The sequence below is a fragment of the Natator depressus genome, chromosome 1 (genome assembly GCF_965152275.1).
Source record: "Natator depressus isolate rNatDep1 chromosome 1, rNatDep2.hap1, whole genome shotgun sequence".
Taxonomy (NCBI): Eukaryota; Metazoa; Chordata; order Testudines; family Cheloniidae; genus Natator; species Natator depressus.
This window is the reverse complement of record NC_134234.1, coordinates 265,223,010-265,246,145: the sequence shown is the minus strand read 5'-3', so window position 1 is coordinate 265,246,145 and position 23,136 is coordinate 265,223,010. Positions and strand designations below refer to the sequence as shown.

At 42.5% G+C, this 23,136-nt stretch overlaps 1 protein-coding gene across 1 annotated transcript in view; it reads right to left on the bottom strand.

The window, feature by feature from the left end:
- The window catches only part of CDK17 (cyclin dependent kinase 17), a 180,374-nt gene that overhangs the window by 56,781 nt on the left and 100,457 nt on the right, over positions 1–23,136 (bottom strand). Inside the window, exon 3 of the mRNA XM_074941864.1 lies at positions 10,900–11,064. Within this exon, the coding sequence (XP_074797965.1) occupies positions 10,900–11,064 (165 nt within the window). The remainder of the gene's footprint in view (positions 1–10,899; positions 11,065–23,136) is intronic.

Sequence of the window (23,136 nt, the reverse complement as noted above, 5' to 3'; positions counted from 1 at the left end):
TTCTTCCATGTCATTAATAAAAATAGTAGGTGCCTAAATATGGACATTTTAGACTCCTATTTTTGAAAACTTTGGCTTTGTTATATTATGGTATAAAAGTGTACTTTTGTCAATAAAACCCTTATATTAAGATTTTTTGTGTGTTCAATTAAAAAATTACTGTAATCTTACATTTGAGGTTTTAAAACGAGAAAGGCCAGGAATGATAGCATCTACCTGACAACCTTAACTATCACTTTGTGTGCATGCATTTGACAAGTTTCATAAGGTGATCAAATAACATTGGCCTCTATAACCTATTTGGGCTAACCTTTGCTCTGAATAGGTTGGTGTGTCCCAAAACCAGCATTATGGACTTCAAGGACTTCTCTGGTACAAATATAATTTTTTTTATTAGATTGGGCTCACTGACATCTGCAGCAACTCTCTATTTAGCTGTTCATGTTAATTTTTTGTACATACCCAATTGTAAATAACCAAATGAAATATTAAAACAGCTAAACTGATAATCAAATCTTGGCATGAAAAACTAGTAATTAGGATACAGGATGGGAATTGAGGAAGTGCAATTAAAAGGAAGGATTACCCTCATTTAATTTGCAAGCAATCCATCCCAGAAGAAATTTGAACTGGGAAAGTTCTACCACCTGAGCTAAATTAATATCCATTATCAGTCAGTAGTAAGTCACGACACCTCTTTCAAGCTTCCATTATTACATCCTCCATTCTGCTGCTGAAAGTCACTGTGACTTCCACATTTGATTCCTTCCAAGTACACTAACCAACCAACTTACCTTTCTATTAGTTGTTTATTTTTTTAAACAATAACAAGGATATGACACATTGAGATGGTAACTTGGTAAGAGTGGTGAGCAGTGCTTTCCATAAGTAAAGTTTCAAAACTAATAGATTCCTCTCTCTGAAATGGAATGGAAACCTCGTTCATATTAATTAAACTCTACTGTATGGTGAGGAAACTCTCACTCAAACAAAGGATTGACAAACTTGTGTATGGACCCACTGGGGTCCCATGCAGATGATGAGCAACATCTGCAGGGTGCTTCTCCTGTGACAGCACTGTGACAATTAAAGGTCACAAAAGTAATTGCTATTCGATTACCATGATGTACAGTACTTCTCTGCTGCTACAGTAATAAGGACAGCACAAGAAAACCATGAAACCTCAAAAGTTCAGCTAGCAGCCAGCCAGAGACTCCAGCTGGTAGAGACAGAAGAAACCAAAGCATGGACTGCTGCACAGGGGGGAAGGGGTGAAATGGGACTGAGCCAGTGCCACCTATCCCCTCAGCATCCTCTTGGACTCAGAACTCTGGAGAAGATACCACCTAAATGCACTGGGCGCAATAGGATCCAAGGGTGCCTCCCCCTTGTGAATCGAGGAGGAAATTGCAGAATGGAGCCAGCCAGACACTCCTACTGCCAGGAGCAGAAGCAGCCAAGGCAGGGACCTTTGGTCCTTGGGATATTCAAAAAAACTTTCTATGGACTTTCTCTGCCCTGTGCCGATTGCCTATTTGCTCCAACCTTTCCCCACATCGCTTCACTCCATATCTGCCACTCTTGCCCCCATTTCTTTCCATTTAGCTGATCCTTTCCTAACTAACACAGCTCCCCCCACCACCAAAAAAACCTCCATACACATATACACCATGGAACTAACAGAGCATTTGCTACCTCACATTGTTCACTCTGCTTTTGTTTTATACTCCTTGCCCCATCCTTTGTCTATTTAGATTGGTCCCTGACTCAAAGAGCTTACATCTACTATTCTGTGTTTGCATGGTGCCACTACAAAATGGGAACCCATTCTTGGCTGGCCTTTAGACACTACCACAATACATAAAAAAGTTACCTACCTTTTTGTAACTGTTGTTCTTCGATATTTGTTGCTCATATCCATTCCATTCTAGGTGTATACGGGCCAATGTGCGCGATCGTTGGAAATTTTTGCTTTAGCGGTATCTGCAGGGTCAGCTGTGGCGCCCCCTTGAGTGCTGCATTCATGCGTCGGTATATCAGGCGCCGCCAGCCCTATGCCCTCTCAGTTCCTTCTTGCTGGCAACTCCAACAGAGGGGCAGGAGGATGGGTAATGGAATGGACATGAGCAACATACCTTGAAAAACAACAGTTACGAATAGGTAGGTAATCGTTTTTTCTTCTTCGAGTGCTTGCTCATGTTGATTCCATTCTGGATGACTCACAAGCAGTGTCCATGGAGGTGGGCTCAGTGTTCAGGGTCTTGCAGCTTGCAGCACTGCTCTGCCAAAGCCAGCGTCATCTTGAGCTTGCTAGGTAAGCACATAATGAATCATAGCATCATAGAATATCAGGGTTGGAAGGGACCTCAGGAGGTCATCTCGTCCAACCCCCTGCTCAAAGCGAGAGTGTGGACAGACGACCAGGTAGCGGCCGTACAGATCTCTTGGACTGGCACCTGTGCTGGGAAGGCTGCTGACAACGCTTGTGCCCTAGTTGAGTGTGCCGTCATGATTGCCAGCAGAGGCACTTTTGCCAGCTCATAGCAGTAGCGGATGCAGGCCATGATCCAGGACGAAATCCTCTGAGCAGACATTGGGCGATCTTTCATTCTGTCTGCCACCACAACTAACAACTGCATTAACTTACGGACCAGGTTTGTTCTATCTATGTAGAAAGCCAGTGCCCTCCTCACGTCCAGATGTGCTCCTCATCTGACGTATATAAGGTTTTGGAAAGAAGACGGGTAAGTGTATGTCCTGGCCAGTATAAAACTGGGAAAAGACCTTGGGCAGAAATGCTGCGCGCAGTCACAGCTGGACCTTATCCTTGTAGAAGACCGTATAGGGCAGTTCTGAAGTAAGTGCCCTGATTTCGGACACTCTGTGAGCCGATGTTATCGCAACCAGGAACGAAACCTTCCAGGAGAGAAGTAGGAGAGAGCAGCAAGCCAGAATCGCTGGGAGGCCCCATGAGCTCAACAGCATGAGATTCAGGTCCGAGGGAGGGATGGAATCCTGGACGCACAGGTAGATAAGCTCCAGACCTTTCAAAAGCTGTGCCGTAATGCTGTGAGCGAAGATTGACCTGCCTTGGAATGGTGGAAAGCCGAGATAGGGGCCAGGTGGACCTTGTTCAATAACAGGGACAATTCTTGGAGTTTGAGGTACAACAGATAGTCCACGATCTCCTGCAGGGAGGCCTGCTTGGCCTGGATATGCCGTTCTGAGGCCCAGCATGCAAACCTTTTCCATTTGGCCAGGTAAGTCGCTCTGTTGGAGGGTTTCCTGCTACCCAACAAGACCTGCTGAACACAGGCCAAGCACACCCGTTCGTCAGCGCTCAGCCATGCAGTAGCCATGCTGTCAAGTGCAGTGCCACTAGGTTCGGGTGCAGAAGGCTGCTGTGGTTCTGGGACAGCAGATCCGGCCAGAGGGGTAGCTGTAGTGGGGCAGCTACCGAAAGGTCCAACAGCATGCCGAACCAGTGCTGGCGAGGCCATACGGGGGCTATTAGGATAATCTTTGTCCTCTCCTGCTTGATCTTCACAAGGACCCTGTGAATCAACGGCATTGGTGAGAAGGCATACATCAGAGCCCCCAACCACAGGATGAGAAACATGTCCGATAGTGAGCCTTTGTCCATTCCCCAGATCAAACAGAACACGTGGCATTTCCTGTTCTGCCTGGACATGAACAGGTCCACCTAGGGAGTCCCCCACCTCTAGAAGATTATGCTGACCACCTCTGGATGGAACGACCACTTGTGGCCAGATGAGAAGGTCCTGCTGAGGTGTGCGGTTATCAGATGAATGGCATGCCGCACACAAAAATCCCACAGGCAGAGAGCTGTTTGGCAAAGGGCTGCCGACCTGGCTCCGCCCGGCCTGTTGATGTAAGACATCGTGGAGGTATTGTCCATTGACCACCCTGCCCTTCAGGTGGGTCGAGAAAGCCTGGCAGGCCAGATGAACCACTCTGAGCTCCCTAACCTTGATATGGAGGGCCAGATTGTCCCGCAACCAGCAGCCCTGGGTGCTCAGCTTGCTCAGGTGAGCCCAGGTCTGAAGACTGGAGACGAGGGTCAGCGATGGGGCCAGGGCGGAAACTCCATCCAACACCGACCTGGGGTCCAACCACCAATCCAAGGATGACCGGATGTGATCCGGCACCCTGACTACCCGGACTAGGTCGTGCCTGTTGGGAATGTACACCGACGCCAGTCATGCTTGCAGAAGCCGGAGGTGGAGCCGGGGATGACTGACCATGTATGTACATGAGGCCATATGGCCCAACAACCGCAGGCAGGTGTGAGCCGTGGTGAGCAGGTGGTTTTTCACATGGGAGATCATGTCCGAAAATGCACTTCCAGAAGGCAGGCTCCGGCTCGCGTAGAGTCGAGAACTGCCCCAATGAACTCTATTTGCTGGACCAGCATTAAGGTGGATTTTTTCTTGTTTATTAACAGGTCCAGATCACGACAGGTGGAACACATGAGATTGAGGTTCCTCTGCACAAAGTGCAGCGCCATAAATTGAAAATGGCATCCGCCCACTATGAAACGGAGGAAACACCTGTGACCTTGGAATATGGAAATATGGAAATAAGCGTCCCTCAAATCGAGGGTGGCATACCAGTCTCTCGGATCCAGGGAGGGGATGATGGAGGCCAGGGAAACCATGCAAAACTTCAACTGTCTGAGAAACTTGTTGAGGCAACGCAGGTCCAGAATGGCTCTGAGGCCCCCTTTTGCTTTCAAGATTAGGAAGTAGCAGGAATAGAACCCCTTTCCTTTCAGGTACCGAGGGACCTCCTCCACCGCCCCCAGGTGCAGGAGGTTCTTGACCTTTTGAACGAGGAGCTGCAGAGTACACCCCTAAGATACTATGTCCAGCACCCAGCGGTCCGAGATGATTGGTGACCAGGTCAAATGGTAGGGATGAAGACAGTCAAGGAAAGAAGAAGGTGGATCCAGGGAGTTGACTGGGGCATCGCTCTTGAGCGCACCTTCAAAATGAGCGCGTCTGGCCCCCAGGATGCTTTGCTGGGCCGGGCTGCATGGGTGAGCGGGAGGAGGAAGGGCAGCAATGACTAAAGCTTGTGTCTATCCCTTCTCCTTGCAGGCCCATGCCAAGGCTGCCAAGGCCTTGGTGGCAGGGGCAGCCAGAACTGCTTCCTTGGAGACTGCAGCGTACGCATACCCAGCAAGCAAATGGTGGCCCAAGTGTCCTTTAACACATGCAGCTTTGCATCTGTCTGTTCCGCAAAGAGTCCATTCCCATTGAATGCGAGGTCCTAGATTAAGGTCTGCATCTCTTGGGACAGGCCAGCAGTCTGAAGCCAGGAGCTATGCCTCATGGCCACCACTGAAGCGACCCCTCATGCAGCCGCGTCCCACGCCATTTGGAGAGAGCACCTCGCTGCCACGGTACCCTCCTCCACCAGGGTGCCGAATTCCTGGGCCAAACCTTGAGGGAGGGACTCCTTTAACTTACGGAGGGACTCCCATAAGTTAAAATTGTACGTGCCTAAGAGGGCCTGGTGGTTCACCACCCAGAACTGCAGGTTGGCTGTTGAATAAATTTTTCTCCCGAAAAGGTCCAGTCTTTTGGCCTCTTTATTTTTGGGAGTTGAACTGGTGTGCCCCTGCTTGTCCTTCTCAATGGCTGCAGAGATGACCAGCAAGCCTGGAGGTGGGTGGGTATAAAGGCACTTGAACCCTTTGGCTGGAACAAAGTACTTCAGTTGGGAGGGATGGATGACGGGGTTTGCCAGAGGGCCTTGGCAATTTTTAGGGCCCTGTCATGCACTGCTAGTGCAACATGGGCAGGGGTAGAGGATAAGAGCACAATGAACAAGGTGTCTGCCTGCTTGGCCATCTCCTCTACCTCTAGGCCCAAGTTCTCGGTCACCCATTGAAGCAAGTCCTGGTGTTCTTTAAAATTGCCCAGTGGGCTGGCCCTCCAGGATCCCGCGAGCGCCTCGTCCGGGGATGAGAATGACAACTGTACTGCTGGGGGAGGCCCTGGGACATGATCCACGGTGGGAGAAGGGGTTTTTAGGATGGGCACTGTCTCCTTTACCCTGACCGCCAGTGCCATCAACTGTTGCTCCAAGGTGGCGGCAGATGAGCGGTACCCCACGCACTCCAATAAGGATACTGGCTGTGCTGCCAAGGGAGCACCGTACATGTCAACGTGGCCTCACGTGCCCAATCGCACTGGTGGAGTCTCGGCAAGGGGCTAAACTGTCCTCCTCTGCTGGAGGAATCTTCTTCTGGTGACCATGGTGGGGCCATCGACATCTGTGTCTGCCTGCTGCCCATCGCTGCCAGAGACCGGTGTTGGGAGTAGGAGGATCAGTGCCGGTATTGAGGGGACTGGTATCCTGAGGGGGAGCGCTCCCATGGGCAGGCGATGGAGATCTGCGCCGAGAGGACAACTGGTGGTAGGGTGAACAGTGCTGGTAGTATGGGGGCGAGCCCAGAGGATCTGGGCTGCAACGCTGTAGATCTGCGACATGGAGACGGAGAACACTGCCTTCACTCGGGGGATTGGTAGCACTCCACTGCTCCCTGGGGGGGAGATCTTAACAGCTGTCTTGCCCTCATAGGGAGCTTTTGCCACTTCCTGTGGCATGCATGGTGCTGGTGGCATGGGGGGAGGCCTCTGCTCTCTCAGCACCGGGAGAGCTTGGGAAGGCGTCAATGTCGCCACAAGTTTGGGTCCCCTACTGCTCCCGGGAGTTGGTGGTGGATCCTTTACGGGGCTGAGGGCCCCGACGAGGGTGGCACGTCCATGTGGCTCTGGAGTGGTAGGGTGGCCCGAACTGGGTCCTTTGCTCGATGCCCCTTGGCCTTTCTTGCCCAGTGCCGGGGAGCCGTGCTTCTTCGTTTTCTTTCTGGGCACCAGAGACAGGGGTGCGCTGCACACTGAAGCTGAAGTACTAGGAGTCAAGTCTTGGTGGGCTGGCTCAGAAGCCAGTCGGAGGGCAGTCTCCATGAGGAGAGCCCTCAAACAAATATCCTGCTCTTTCTGAGTCCTGGGTTGAACATATTTACAAATAGGACACTTGTCCTTCACATGCAATTCCCCCCAAGCACTTGAAGCAGCTGCTGTGGGGATCACTTACAGGCACAGTCCTGTTAAGCCCTGCATGGAGTGTAAACCCCAGAGATCGGGACACGCCCCACCTGGGGAGAAGTCCCCGCTGGGACTCTAACTTCTATCTAACTACTTAACATTAACTCACTAAGTCAGAAGGGAAGAAAACGCTAGCCCTTGCTATGCAAGGAAAGGTGCTCTGACTAACCGCCATGAGAGGTAAAAAGGAACTGAGAGGGTGTGGGAGGCCTGACATAGCGATGCATGAGCACGGCACTCAAGGGGCTGCCACAGCCGACCCTACGGATACTGCTAAGGCAAAAATCTCTGATGACCGCGCACGTGGGTGCGCACACACCTAGAATGGAATCAACATGAGCAAGCACTCGAAGAATTCCCATAATTCATGCCAATGGAAGATGACAAAGATGTAGGAGTCTTCACAATTTGTAAACCTCATATGATTTGAAAGACAAACATCAAATCAGAATGGCCACAAACGTTTTAATACATTATGAAGATAAAGTCTATGAGTCTATGAATAAAGGGACACTTCCTGGTCAGATTTAGGTTCAGAAAAAAATAAGGTTTAATAAAACCTAAGACCAACAGAAAAGCTTCAAAAGGGAACAAGCTGTTTACAAATTATCTTACTACGTCTGTAACCCTAACACTGCAGTCTGAATTCATGTACTCCAAGGAAAAAAAAAGCCAACGTTTCTTCAACAATTTTTATGTGAACAGTATTCAAAAGCAAGCAACCTGTGGATGTACAATTCCAGTACATTATTATTATTATTATTTTTAATCAAGTCAACTTTTTTTAAAGACTACTGTTTTGTGCTGGGAAAAAAAAAAACTTCCAAAGAACCCAGGGATAGAGAGACAAAGATAAAAGGAAAGACAGCAAACTGTAGGAAAGAGAAGAGATAACTAAAAATAAGTTACCTGAAAGTCTGCGAAGTGCTAATTACAGAATGCAAGATTAACATGTTAACTGACGTATTAGCAGCATCACTATATGTGTAAAGAAGCAATAACTGCTCTGAAAATTGTCTTTCGTGTGTTACTTCAAGATGATAATTATGTAGCTGCTGGTCAGGTCTAAAGAGCTCTTATTTTGGAGGAACATGTTGGTACCCAGCAGCTTCTTTTAGCTCCTACTTGCCATATCCACCATGCTGTAGCTATGGAAATACAGATAAGTTTTACTCCAACATAATGCAAAAAATATGATGCCCAGAGTTTAAGATACTCAGATTTTGAATTCCATTTTAATACAGAAAAGTTAACAGCCACCTCAAAAATAAAGTCAATGACATACATTCCCCCACAATACTACTAAATACAATATTATAACAACTTTTCAGGTTGAAACTAGCTATTCTAAGATAAATGTTCATGAAGTATTTTCTTTTATGCAACTAATGATTTAGTTAAACATTTTTAGTGAAAGTCTGAAGAATAAGGTATTTCCTCACAACTCATGTATAGAGAAAACCTATAATTTTAGAAATAAGTATTCTTTTTTCATAAAAAAATACAATATACAAAAATGTACATTAATCCTATTATTGTGCAGAAATTAATGTTACACATGACAAACCAGTTGACTTCTTTGCATCTATCCGCACAAATTAATTACCTGCGTAGAATTAAATATTTATACTTTGCCTTCCCATGAGATGCATGGGGCTGCTCCTCATTCAGCTCAAGCAAACCCTAGCTATGCAAAAAGTATGGGCATTTGGTGCCCTCAGACTACATCAAGAGGTGGTCCCTGCAGACTGTGCAGAGGAGGGAAATCCTACTCTCTCCTATGATGGCACCAGCTGCACAGTTCCACAGTCAGAGGCAGAAACACTCTGGACTGTGTTGTTAGGAGGGAGAGGCAGAGAGCAGAACGGTAAGGCTGAAAGGGAACAGTTAATATTACAGAACACAGTAAAATGTAGATGGTTCCATTCTAGTCTCAAAGATGCACAGTTCTAGCCTTGGAGAAACCTGCTTTCATTTGGCACTACGTTCAGAAGGGGAGGGAGAAAAGCAAAAAAATTAATACAATTCGCATTAATTCTCAATTGATCCTTTTTTTCCTAGTACCAACTAGGGCTGTCAAGCAATTAAAACAATTAATCGCAATTAATTGTGTGATTACAAAATTAATTGCAATTAATCGTGCCATTAAACAATAACAGAATACCATTTATTTAAATATTTTCGGATGTTTTCTACATTTTCAAATGTATTGATTTCAATTACAACACAGAACTTTACAACAAAAAGTGTTCAGTGCTTACTTTATATTTATTTTTGATTACAAATATTTGCACTGTAAAAAACAAAAGAAATAGTATATTTCAATTCACCTAATACAAGTACTGTAGTGCAATCGCTATGTAGTGCAATATCTATCTATGCAATCTCTGCATGAACGTTGAACTTACAAATATAGATATATGTACAAAAACGAACTGCATTCAAAAATAAAACAATGCAAAACTTTAGAGCCTACAAGCCCACTCAGTCCTATTTCTTGGTCAGTCAATCGCTCAGATAAAACAAGTCTGGTTACAACTTGCTAGAGATAATGCTGCCCACTTCTTATTTACAATGTAACCTGAAAGTGTGAACAGGCGTTCGCATGGCACTGTTGTAGCCAGCGTCGCAAGGTATTTACGTGCCAGATAAGAAGCAGGCAGCAGTATCTCCTGTAAATGTAAACAAAATTGTTTGTCTTCACAATTGGCTGAACAAATAGTAGGACTGAGTGGACTGGAAGGCTCTAAAGTTTTGCATTGTTTTATTTTTGAGTGCAGTTATGTAACAAAAAAATTTACATTTGTAAGTTGTACTTTCATGATAAAGAGATTGCACTACAGTACTTGTATGAGGTGAACTGAAAAACACTATTTCTTGTTTATCATTTTTACAGTGCAAATATTTGTAATAAAAATAATAATATAAAGTGAGCACTGTACACTTTGTATTGTGTTGTAATACAAATCAATATATTTGAAAATGTAGAAAAACATCCAAAATATTTAATACTGTACATTTCAATTGGTATTCTATTGTATTAACAGTTTTTTTAGTTAATCGCTTGAGTTAACTGCAATTAATCGACAGCCCTAGTACCAACTAAGAACTCAATAAAAATAATTTAAATTATTACAAAGTGCTCATAGCAATTGGCTTTATTTGCCAGTGTACAAAATTAATGGTGGCCTAGGGCCAGCAATATAACAAACTACTGAATAAATTAAAAAAAAACTATCATTATTTGCCACAAAGAGTAAGATCACAACAACTGCTGAGATCAAAACAAAAAGATTTACACAAGCTGTGATTATGATTAAAAGAATTAACTGATGGTTCTTTACTTAGATTTCTTAAAAGTTAAAACACATTCCACATTTTTTTCCAACTCAAATAGCCAAAGAGCCCTTAATTTCTGGCATGTTCAATTAATGTACCTTCTGTAAGTTTTTAAATACTGTGGTCATAGGTGCCTTAGATGTCACTAAAATAGATAATGTTTTGTAACTGTTACATGTCATTAAAGGGATACTTGGGCGATTTCCATGAAATAATACTATGTATGCTCTTTTTTTCAATTGTCTTCTTTAAAATCTTAAATGAGACATTCAACAATTTAAAGTCTTGTTTCTATGACAAACTTAGCAACACTTTTGCATTCCCAGAACAGCTTTAGAACTAAAGTATAAGAACTGTACCTGCTGTGAAGAACCAATATGGATATTATCTTAACATATAAATGACCAAAATAGTAAATTACCTAATCTGCTTCCATTCCTAGGCATTGCCATGAAAGAGCCAAGGCTGCCTCCTATAACGCTATGTGGTCTCCGTAAAGGGGGCTTCTTGAAAGATCCCGTGTATTGGTGAAGAAAAGAGTGCATACTGTGAGACGTCGGAGGCCTGCCATTCTTCACAATAGGCTCTATAATTCCCAAGGCCCAAATGTTCATCCCGATGAACAAGTGAGAGATTCAGGAACATGTCAGAAGAAAAAGAAGAGAAAATTGTTACTATGCAGATAATCTCCACTCACTGGATGTTTTACTTTTTCAGTACTGAAGATAGTCGGAGAACACAATATTATTGGAATTCCCTTACTGGAAAACTATTACAAACAAAAAAATGTTAAACACTCCAGAGCTTGCATGAAGATCCACAACATCTGAAATTGGGGCAATTCCTTAACAACTGTAGGTTTTCCACAAAAACACTCACCACAAAAACCATAAAACCAAAAATTCCAAGCATCAAAAGCAGACTACAGACCAGAAGATACCCATTTAAAGTTTGCATAGATATTTATTTCTTTTAAGTTTACTTAGCAATGGCTTCATCTTCACCATCATGTTTATATCAACCTTGCAATTTCTAGTCTGCATGAGGGGCAAATTCACCAGAGAGCCTTCAGAGGCTTGTCAGCCCCTCTCCTCTTAGTAGACTTGCAATTGGAGATTTTCTGTAAGCCTTTGCTCAAAGTCCACCAAACCACTCTCAGACCACAGTAGCAATGCTACAATTAAGTCTATTAACCACTTACATTGTGACATGAGAATAGCATGTCATACTTGTTTTGGCTTTTCAAATGGGAAGATCAGAACTGAACACAGCATTTACTCACAGTAAAAGGACTGTTCTTGTAAGTATTGCTACCCTTAAATTATTTACACATACTTTCAACCTTAATTTTATCTAAAAAATACAAGGAAAAGAAGTGTACAAAATTATTTCAACAATGTTATATTTGATATTGCAATCACACAAAAGTCAGGGAGGAGTAACGGTTCCCTCAGCAACCTCAAGTCTATTCCCTTGTCCGTGTCTTATAATAGTCAGTCATTCACAATATCATCATACAACAGATTATAACAACACCCGACAACTCAATTAATTTACCAAGTTAATGGAGAAATATTGTTAATTTAAACAATTTTCCCCAGTAATAGAGAAATGCATTGATCGTGGAACAAACATACATGGATATAATCTTTACTACACAGGGCTCACTCCTGCCCTCTAATATAGAATACCCTAAGGTTTATAAAATTAGCTGCTTCTTCATAACATATTGTACAAGATGCATACTTACATGTTGGAGAGATATATAGAACCTATATAGTCGAGTTAAGTACACTGTTGGTCTCTTTATAGATTCTGTCAATTTTCTTTTTCCCTAACTGGTTCTCTTCTTGCATTTACATGTATGCTACTAACAGGAACAAATTAGATCAAAGAACACTAGCACAGCACAGTCACTCAGGAATTAGATAACTGTGCTGCCAAATAGGAAACTGAAGCCTGAGTGCAATTTGTGAAATCTTTCTTCCCCACACCTATGGCAGATATGTCCATCACAAAGGTTTACACATGTCTCCTGGGATAGGGCACAATCTGCGATGCTATTCCATTATGCCAGAAGCTGGTTCTGGAGGGAACTGAGAACTTCGTTATTGGGAAACACAGACACTCTCTCTCTGAAGGGATTTAGCCATGAGTATGTATTTTACGGAGAGCAGAGTTTCAAAGGCAAACCAAAATAATAATATAGCAAAAATCCAGCAACTAAATTCCATCAGTGTCTTGGAGGTAAAAACTTTTGGCTATCTGATTATAGTACGTTTAATGGGAGAGAGAAAGAAGCACACGGACATAACTGTACAAGGATGTGCTTATAAATTAAAACAAAATGAAATTAAGAAATAGTTGACTTTCCACAGGAATAGTATAGAAGCACAAAATCACTTCCTGTCAGTTGCTTTCGGGAAAAACTGTCCAAATAAATAATTTAGACAGTGAACAGAAAGTGAAAAGTCAGGCCTGCACTGCTGCAAACCTTCCTGCAGTTTTCCTCCATTAGCATCTTTCATAAATAGATACTTGTCAGAGAATGATGCAAATATGCTCTACATGTGTTTGTGACGTAACCTGTGTCCTCATCTTCAAGGTTCTGCACATCTCTGTCCCAACCAAATCTTTATTCTTGTTTCTAATTATATGCTACATTAGACCTTTGGATCCACAAGTGATGCCAGCCTCACTAAGCTCAAAACTCCCTCATTCATATCTTTGTACCTTCTGCCGTTGTTATTCCTTATGCCTGGAATGACCTGCAACAGGCATTCAATCCACCTTTTCATTCAAATTCATACTGAAAATCTACTTATTTTCCAAGGCCTAGAAATGTTGACCCACATGATTATAATGCCAACACTTCCTTAATTTATTTTAAAAAATGATCTAAGTTATCTTCACCCTCCAAGTCTCCCATTAAGTTCTTATTTGACCTTTGTCCATCTTTCAGACAGTAAGATCCTAAGACTGGAACCAGACATCTGGGTCTTGTATAATTCTGATCTCAGTGTCACTGCTTAACAAATAATAATGCTAACTATGAAAATCCAAATGGTAGCTTAATAATAGTTTGCTGCGTGGGATGATCTGAGAGATTTAGACTGACACTGACTGGTTATGAGTTTTATTTATGGTTAGTTTTTAAATGTTAGATACTGTTAGATTTGTGAAGTTCTTCATATTAAAGATATAATATTTTTGTTTGAATTATATTTGTACAGGTGCATAGTTTTAAAAAGTACTTTTAATAGATCTAAATTAATAATTTTTGTGAACAGCTGAAAACCATTTCCTTCTATATGTATTTGTCTTATCATAAACTGCTGAAGTACATTTTTTTTTTTTTGTGGACCACATATTGCATAAAGAAGACCAGAAAGAAGACTATGAAAATGAACGAGAAAGGACTGTGTTTTTACAGTCATTAATGGGATGAACTTCTATGATGGATGAATAAGGTTATTTCAGAATTTCTGATTGTCCTTTGGATAGATTTACATGATATTTTACCACTGAAAAAATACATAAAATAATAAAAATAAAAGAACAAAAGGTCCTTGCCAAATAACTTAAAATCTAAAGACAAAAATCGGTTCAGTACAGATTAATGGCCAAGAAGCAGCTTGGATAAATAAAAAAGTAAATTCACCAAAAATGTTAGACGCATACTGTTATGAGTACTACCTTAGATTGTTTGGTCCATTCTACAATTCAACAACAGTAATTTTTATCATGCAGAAGTGCATTAGCCTAAGTGCTCATAGCTAGTGAAATTAAGATTGCAAGACTGGTTTTTTAATGTTATGATTCCTGATGTCAGATTTGTGTCCATTTATTCTTTTGCGTAGAGACTGTCCGGTTTGGCCAATTTACATATATATCACACTGGTAGATGTGCAGGTGAATGAGCCCCGGATGGTGTGGCTGATGTGGTCAGGTCCTATGATGGTGTCCCTTGAATATATATGTGGACAGAGTTGGTACCGGGGTTTGTAGCAGGGTTTGGTCCCTGCATTGGTGTTTTTGTTGTGTGGTATGTAGTTGCTGGTGAAGACGACCCCTCACTCTCACAGTCCTTGCTGACAGACAGCTCCCCAACCTGAAGCAAATACTCACCATCATGTGTCAGCAATGCCCCTCTGAAGTTTAAAGACTGGGAGTGGTTGGGTCATTACAAAACCTAAACTTAATTTCCCCAACACTAATTTCTCCCTACTGTTACTCACACCTTCTTGTCAACTGTCTGTAATGGGCCACTCCCTTACCACTTCAAAAGTTATTTCTTCTCCCTTGGTATCCTGCTGTTAATTGATTTATCTCGTTTGACTGACCTAACACTTGGTAAAGCAACCCACATCCTTCCATATATTTACACCTGCTCCTGTATCTTTTACCTCATATATCTGATGAAGTGGGTTCTAGCCCACAAAAGCTTATGCCCAAATAAATTTGTTAGTCTCTAACGTGCCACAAGGACTCCTCGTTTTTTTTATCCAAGAAGACAGCTATGCAGAGAAGTAAATTAAAAGACCTAGCATACTTAGGCCAAACTGATGGTTTATCTTAGAGACACACTATAGAGCACCATGCTGGGAAGTTTACAGTAGAAACAAAAAAACTTCCATAATGAGGGATGATCATTGCTCCCACTAGCTTTTTGTCACATTTTTGGCTCCAATTCAGCAAAGCACTTACACATGTACTTAATTTTAAATAACTGATTAGTCCCAATTACGTTAATGGGATTACTCTTGTGATGGGACCTATCAATGATTTCAATTTGTATAAACTCTCCCAAAATTTAACAATACATTTTGGGACATTATCCCAAGAGGGACCCAATGCGTCTCTCCTAGTTGCAGCTGGTCAGTTTTCATTTTTTTCTGGTACCTTGGATACTTCATCAAATCTCCTTCATTCGTCTCCTGTTCAAATTAATAATTCCAGTCTATAAAATTTCACCCACATAAATTCTACTCTCTCAAACAATTTTTATTACCTTCCTCTGGGGATCTTCAAAATATCAACTTAAGATGTTATTCCTGGGGGAATTCTGCACTACTGTGCAATGCAGAATTTTGCAGAAATTAATGTTTTTGTGCATCATTTCCTTTCCATTAAATTAGGCTTGAATAAAGACTGGGAGTGGATGTGTCATTACACAAAGTAAAATTATTTCCCCATGTTTATTCCCCCCTGCACTGTTCCTCACACATTCTTGTCAATTGCTGGAAATGGCCCACCTTGATTATCACTACAAAAGGTTTTTTTTCTCTCCTGCTGGTAATAGTTCACCTTACCTGATCACTCTCGTTACAGTGTGTATGGTAACACCCATTGTTTCATGTTCTCTGTGTATATAAAATTCCCCTACTGTATTTTCCACTGCATGCATCTGATGAAGTGAGCTGTAGCTCATGAAAGCTTATGCTCAAATAAATTTGTTAGTCTCTAAGGTGCCATCAGCAGTATAGGATTCCATCACCTTGAACCTTAACTTGGATATAAATATATAGCTGCCATCCCAGCTTACTTGGATTATCTTGTTGAGGTTCTCATACTCCTGCATTCTCACTAATGTCAACTATTATTGACATAGTATGAAATAGAATCTGTACAATGTACATAGTACTGAATATTTACAGCTAATGAACACACTGGTGGTTCTTTCAGAAAAAGGTGACATTGTTTATTAAATGTTCCTTGAATAAATAACCACTAAAGCATATTGTTGATCCACTTCAGAACATATATATCTTTCAATGTAATTACACATCCATTAACACAGGGATTCTCAACCTTCTTCTTTCTGAGGCCCCTCCAACATGCTATAAAAATTCCATGGCCCACCTGTGCCACAACAACTGTTTTTCTGCATATCCAGCAGATTAAAAGCCAAGGCCTGCATTAGGGGGGTAGCAAGCAAGCAAGGCAACTGCCCGGGGCCCCATACCACAGGAGGACCTGCAAAGCTAAACTGCTCGGGCTTTGGCTTTCAGCCCCGGGTAGCGGGGCTTAAGCTTCAGCTTTCTGCCCTGGGCCCCAGTGAGTCTAATGTCAGCTCTGCTCTCTGGTTTATTTTGGCAGACTCTCTGAAACCTGCTCACGGCCCCCCAGGGACCCCCCAGACTCCTGATTGAGAACCACAGCATTAAAACACCATTTTCTCCATAAATGTGTCATGCTGCCTATACCAAACTATTGTATATGAGCTACTCTGTATATTGTTTAAAAATCATGACTAATCCACAGTCTCAGCTTTACCCGTATGTCTAGGAAAATTAAGGAACTATTAAGGAAATCATCAACTGGGAGCACCAAATTTACAAGCAATATTATTGAAATCCAATGGAATTTTAAAACATACACTGGCAACTTAGGAAACTATGAATTCTGCCAGTCTATACCTATCAAACTAAAAACTGAATTGTTGGTATACTACTAACATCACTATTGAGCTGCTGATGCATAGCAGCAACTGTGGATTCAATAACAAAAATTCTATCTTAATAGGATTTCTACTTGAAGTACATAATTCATTGATTTAGTTGTCTCATACAAATATAACAACTGCCATATTAAAATGGACCAACAGCCTGTCTAGTCCAAAAGCTTGTCTCAAATAGTAGCCAATACAAGATGCTTCAAAAAAGGTAGTAAAGCTCCATAGTGTAAGTGAAGTAGTTACACTGTAATATAGCAAAAAATTAATTTGGTTTTTAACCATTTGGGGGTCAATAAACTACTTAGAGTTGATACAAAAGAGTGAGTCCAGAAAGAGGGCGAAAGGCACTAGTGCTAAGGCCCTCCCTGGGCTATTCTTAGCAATAGGAGCTAGACACCATGGACTTTGTGGGGATGCCACATAGCACAAATTTAGTTCTTTGCTGACTGACCTGAGGCTTGCTGGCTGCAGAAGTAGAGAAAGAATGAACTAGGCTGGGGAAAATGAGAGCATATGAAAGCAAATGTGGGAACAGGAACACTTTGATGTTGCCAGCTGGGCCCTGCTTAGCTGCGTAAGCAGCTCAGAATCTTATACTAGGTTGAGTCCCCGTCTTCATTCTGAAGAGGCATAGCTTGTCCATAGTTTAGGGACAAAGCTAAAGGGAGAGGGGGAAGGAAACAAATGTCAAAAAAGTCCTCAAAAAAACTTGGAGAGCTGCTGAGGAAACCTCTGCCTTCAAGCACGGAAGCAGACAGGGGCATAATGTCAGTGCAGTTCACTTTGCATACCTTTAGAGGCCACAGACAAACACTGTACTGGGGGAGGAGAACTGTTATCTGTCTTTGACACTTGAAAAATGCTGAAAATCCAAGCCAGTTCTAAGCCTGATGGAAAAGAGGATCCCCATGAGAGAGAATTAACAACCACAATATATCCGTATGGGAGAATGCTGTCTATGGATATGTCTATACCACAGCTCGAAGTGTGCTTCTGAGAGCAGGAAGACAGACATGCACTAATTCTTCTCACGCTAGAAGGATAAAAATATCAGCATAGCCTGTGTGTAGCACAGATGGACTATCTGGCTGAGTACAGCCCTACCTAGAGACCTTGGGTATGTACTCAGATTGCTAGCCTGAGCCGCCACCTGTGCTTCCCTGGCTATCCTATTTTTAGCATGCTAGCGCCAGCAGAGCTAGCACGTCTGTCTACCCATGCTGCAAACCACGTTCCTAGTCCTAGCTACAGCAGACATACCCTTTGGTAGCTCCCCATCCTTCTAGCTTTTCTTTTTGATATTCTTATTTTATATCTAGATCCCTTCCAAATTCATGGCCCATTCTGGTCAATTTCATGGTCATGGGATTTCAAAAATTGTAAATTTCAGGATTTCAGATATTTAAATCTGAAATTTCACAGTGTTGTAACCGTAGGGGTCCTAACCCACATGGGAGTTGTGGGAGAGTCCCAAGTTTACTGTAGGGGAATCACAGTATTGCCACCCTTACTGATGGTGGCAGTGCAGCCTTCAGAGATGGGTGGCCAGGGAGCAGCAGCTGCTGGCTGGGAGCCCAGCTCTGAAGGCAGCGCCACCACCAGCAGTAGCACAGAAGTAAGGATATCATGGTTTAGTATTGCCACCTTTACTTCTGTGCTGCTGCTGGTGGGGGACTGCCTTCGGAACTGGGTGCCTGGCCAGCAGCTGCCGTGCTCTGGCCATCCAGCTCTGAAGGCAGTGCAGAAGAAAGAGTGGCAATACCATGACGCCCATACAATAACCTTGTGACCCTCCACCCCCCATGACCTTCTTTTGAATTGGGAACCCCTGTTTGAGAAATGCTGGTCTCCCCCATGAAATCTGTATAGTATAGGGCAAAAGTACACAAAAGACCATATTTCACAGTCCATGACACGTGTTTCATGGCCGTGAATTTGGTAGGGCCCTACTTGTACCCTAAGAAATATGAGAAGAGTGAAAACTTACTAAAACCCTAAATATTGGGAAGAAAACCTGACATTGCTTATCTCATTGGAAAACAATTCTCAGACATTAAACTACGTTGCTAACCACCCCTTACAACCATGAAGCTTGGCATGATTGCAAAAGGCACAAGGGTTTTTGACAACAGAAAAATCACGAGTCAGAATTTGGCATTTGTGGCTTAACCTCAACAAGAGTTTAAAAAAAGCAAACAGACCTTTAATTACCTTTCTAATAAAAAAAGAATGCAATAGCTCGTATGCAATCATTGCTTTTCGAAACTGATTTTCACCAGAAACATTTACTTCTCACTCAAGATCATAGAATCATAGAATATCAGGGTTGGAAGGGACCCCAGAAGGTCATCTAGTCCAACCCCCTGCTCGAAGCAGGACCAATTCCCAGTTAAATCATCCCAGCCAGGGCTTTGTCAAGCCTGACCTTAAAAACCTCTAAGGAAGGAGATTCTACCACCTCCCTAGGTAACGCATTCCAGTGTTTCACCACCCTCTTAGTGAAAAAGTTTTTCCTAATATCCAATCTAAACCTCCCCCATTGCAACTTGAGACCATTACTCCTCGTTCTGTCATCTGCTACCATTGAGAACAGTCTAGAGCCATCCTCTTTGGAACCCCCTTTCAGGTAGTTGAAAGCAGCTATCAAATCCCCCCTCATTCTTCTCTTCTGCAGACTAAACAATCCCAGCTCCCTCAGCCTCTCCTCATAAGTCATGTGCTCTAGACCCCTAATCATTTTTGTTGCCCTTCGCTGGACTCTCTCCAATTTATCCACATCCTTCTTGTAGTGTGGGGCCCAAAACTGGACACAGTACTCCAGATGAGGCCTCACCAGTGTCGAATAGAGGGGAACGATCACATCCCTCGATCTGCTGGCTATGCCCCTACTTATACATCCCAAAATGCCATTGGCCTTCTTGGCAACAAGGGCACACTGTTGACTCATATCCAGCTTCTCGTCCACTGTCACCCCTAGGTCCTTTTCCGCAGAACTGCTGCCTAGCCATTCGGTCCCTAGTCTGTAGCGGTGCATTGGATTCTTCCATCCTAAGTGCAGGACCCTGCACTTATCCTTATTGAACCTCATCAGATTTCTTTTGGCCCAATCCTCCAATTTGTCTAGGTCCTTCTGTATCCTATCCCTCCCCTCCAGCGTATCTACCACTCCTCCCAGTTTAGTATCATCTGCAAATTTGCTGAGAGTGCAATCCACACCATCCTCCAGATCATTTATGAAGATATTGAACAAAACCGGCCCCAGGACCGACCCCTGGGGCACTCCACTTGACACCGGCTGCCAACTAGACATGGAGCCATTGATCACTACCCGTTGAGCCCAACAATCTAGCCAGCTTTCTACCCACCTTATAGTGCATTCATCCAGCCCATACTTCTTTAACTTGCTGACAAGAATACTGTGGGAGACCGTGTCAAAAGCTTTGCTAAAGTCAAGAAACAATACATCCACTGCTTTCCCTTCATCCACAGAACCAGTAATCTCATCATAAAAGGCGATTAGATTAGTCAGGCATGACCTTCCCTTGGTGAATCCATGCTGACTGTTCCTGATCACTTTCCTCTCATGTAAGTGCTTCAGGATTGATTCTTTGAGGACCTGCTCCATGATTTTTCCAGGGACTGAGGTGAGGCTGACCGGCCTGTAGTTCCCAGGATCCTCCTTCTTCCCTTTTTTAAAGATTGGCACTACATTAGCCTTTTTCCAGTCATCCGGGACTTCCCCCATTCACCACGAGTTTTCAAAGATAATGGCCAAGGGCTCTGCAATCACAGCCGCCAATTCCTTCAGCACTCTCGGATGTAACTCGTCCGGCCCCATGGACTTGTGCACGTCCAGCTTTTCTAAATAGTCCCTAACCACCTAAGATGCTGTGCTTAGTTTTACATTTGTTAGAATTTCATTGTTCTTGTACTCTGATTATTCTAATACAATTTTTTCCAATAAAATATTAAAGAAATAATAGACTTCTTTCTTTTTTGGCTTGGAGATTGAACACTAAAGACAGTGAGGAAAGGTAGAGAGAAAAGGACAACAGTGAGGATCCAGGAATCTGCCTCAAAGAACACATGCATAAGTCATGGGCCTGATTCAAAGGACATCCATTGACTTCAATGAGCTTTGGATCAGGCTCTATAAGAATACTGAGGGCTGAAGCCCTGCCAATCTGTTGGCAAATTAACAGATAAAGCAAATATTTTAGAACTAATAGTTTGAGGATTTAGTTAGAGACTTTACTCTAAATAGTAAGCACATTCCATACTAAACACATTTCACACTCTAGTAAGGACCAAAGGTTCAGTGCTTTTGCATTAAAGAGGGTTTGGAAAGAGTAGTAGGATTAGACTTAGTTATTCTGGTAAATAAATTACCAAATAGCTTGTTAAAAATTAAGTTCTATTTAAATATTCTATGATGTCATAGGCTAGAAAAAAACTGACTATAATTGCTTCAGAAAGATGATAATCTACAGAGTTTGTCTCTGATATTGAACCTGTTGAAAAAAGAATGCAAAACCTATTACTTATATCACAAGAGTGCCCAAAAACTCCAATCAGAGTTGGGGCTCTGTTGTGCGAGGTGCTTTACAAACACCAAGGTAGATAAGTTAAAAACTTGAAGAGCTTACAATTCATAGAATCATAGAATATCAGGGTTGGAAGGGACCTCAGGAGATCATCTAGTCCAACCCCCTGCTCAAAGCAGGACCAATCCCCAATTATTTTTGCTCCAGATCCCTAAATGGCCCCATCAAGGATTGAACTCACAACCCTTGGTTTAGCAGGCCAGTGCTCAAACCTCTGAACTATCCCTCCCCAATTGATTACCAGTTTCTTGATACCATTTATTTAGAGAGTCATAACCTTGGTGGTGTAACTCATCCAAGTTTCTAGTCCTCTTAGTACAATTTTTCCACTAGTTGGCTTTCCCTAAACTCTGGTGTAATACGCCTTCAAAATCAGTAGAGCAGATTGTTATTCTTACTCGTTGTTCTGTGTGTTTCATATGGTACAAGTATAATATATTTTAAAAGCTTAAGTATAAAGATTATTTTAAAATCTACAAATGGAAAGGACTGCTTTTTAGAATCTGAAAAGGACCTAACCTCTGAAGGTTATAACCTCAAGTTACTAGTCAAACTTTTATAAAGCCACACTGAAGAGGGAGGGGCAAGAGCTACATGCTAATACTGCTTCCCCCACTCATGTTCTTATCTACTTTTGACCCCGTCCAAAAATGCATCACTTGGAAATGAAATACATAGCCTTAAAAGTTACTTGGATTTTTTTTTTTCCGGATGCCGTTGCTGAAACCACAACATCCTTGTTGTTGCACTGAATTGAGCACTGAAAACTTTGGAGAGGGTATAGCTGAGGTTTACAATGGCATCAACGTTTTATTTTCCATCTGGATGTGTTTTTCTGACTCAGAGAGCAAATAACCAACAGTAAGTATGTGATATTCTTACCCTGCTCCTAATACAGTACACACACGCCCAATCTGAACAGGTCCAAACTTAACCCCGCCCTTGTTTTTCCTTTATTGTTAGCTTAAGTAACAGCAAACTTCAGCCAAAGCTTGCTCCTGACCTTGGCAATTTCTAGAGTTGCTCCCTGTAGAACCCTTTCCTGCCCCTATTTTCCCTAGTTCCTCTGCCTTAGACCTGGTGTAGACTAGAAAATTAGGTCACCATAACTATGTTGCTCTGGGGTGTGAAAAATCCATACCCCTAGGTCGGCTTATCTATGCCGCTTAAGTCGCCATGTAAACAGATTTCTATACTTCTATGCTTCTGTACTATTTCAGTGCAAGCAAAAAATTGGAATCTTCTATCATATGAGATAAAATTTTATTAATTGTTGTTTTCAACCATCTATGATTGAGCTAAATGAGTCTGCAAGGAAGCAGATTGTTCTACAGTATTTATTATCCATTCTGGTATGCTGTTGTATCAGCATACATACAGTAGTACCACAGAGGCTAGAAATATTACATAAAACTCTGCAGGCCACTATTTACATGTGAACTTGGGACCCTACAGTATGTGAACAATATGACACTACAATTGACTTAATTGGCAAAGTCTCTCCAAGCAAAGGCACATGGTATAAAATCTATTCATAACTTAGCAACAAGAGCTTATGCTCACTTATCAAACACAATCTCCAAACATGCCCTTTGCT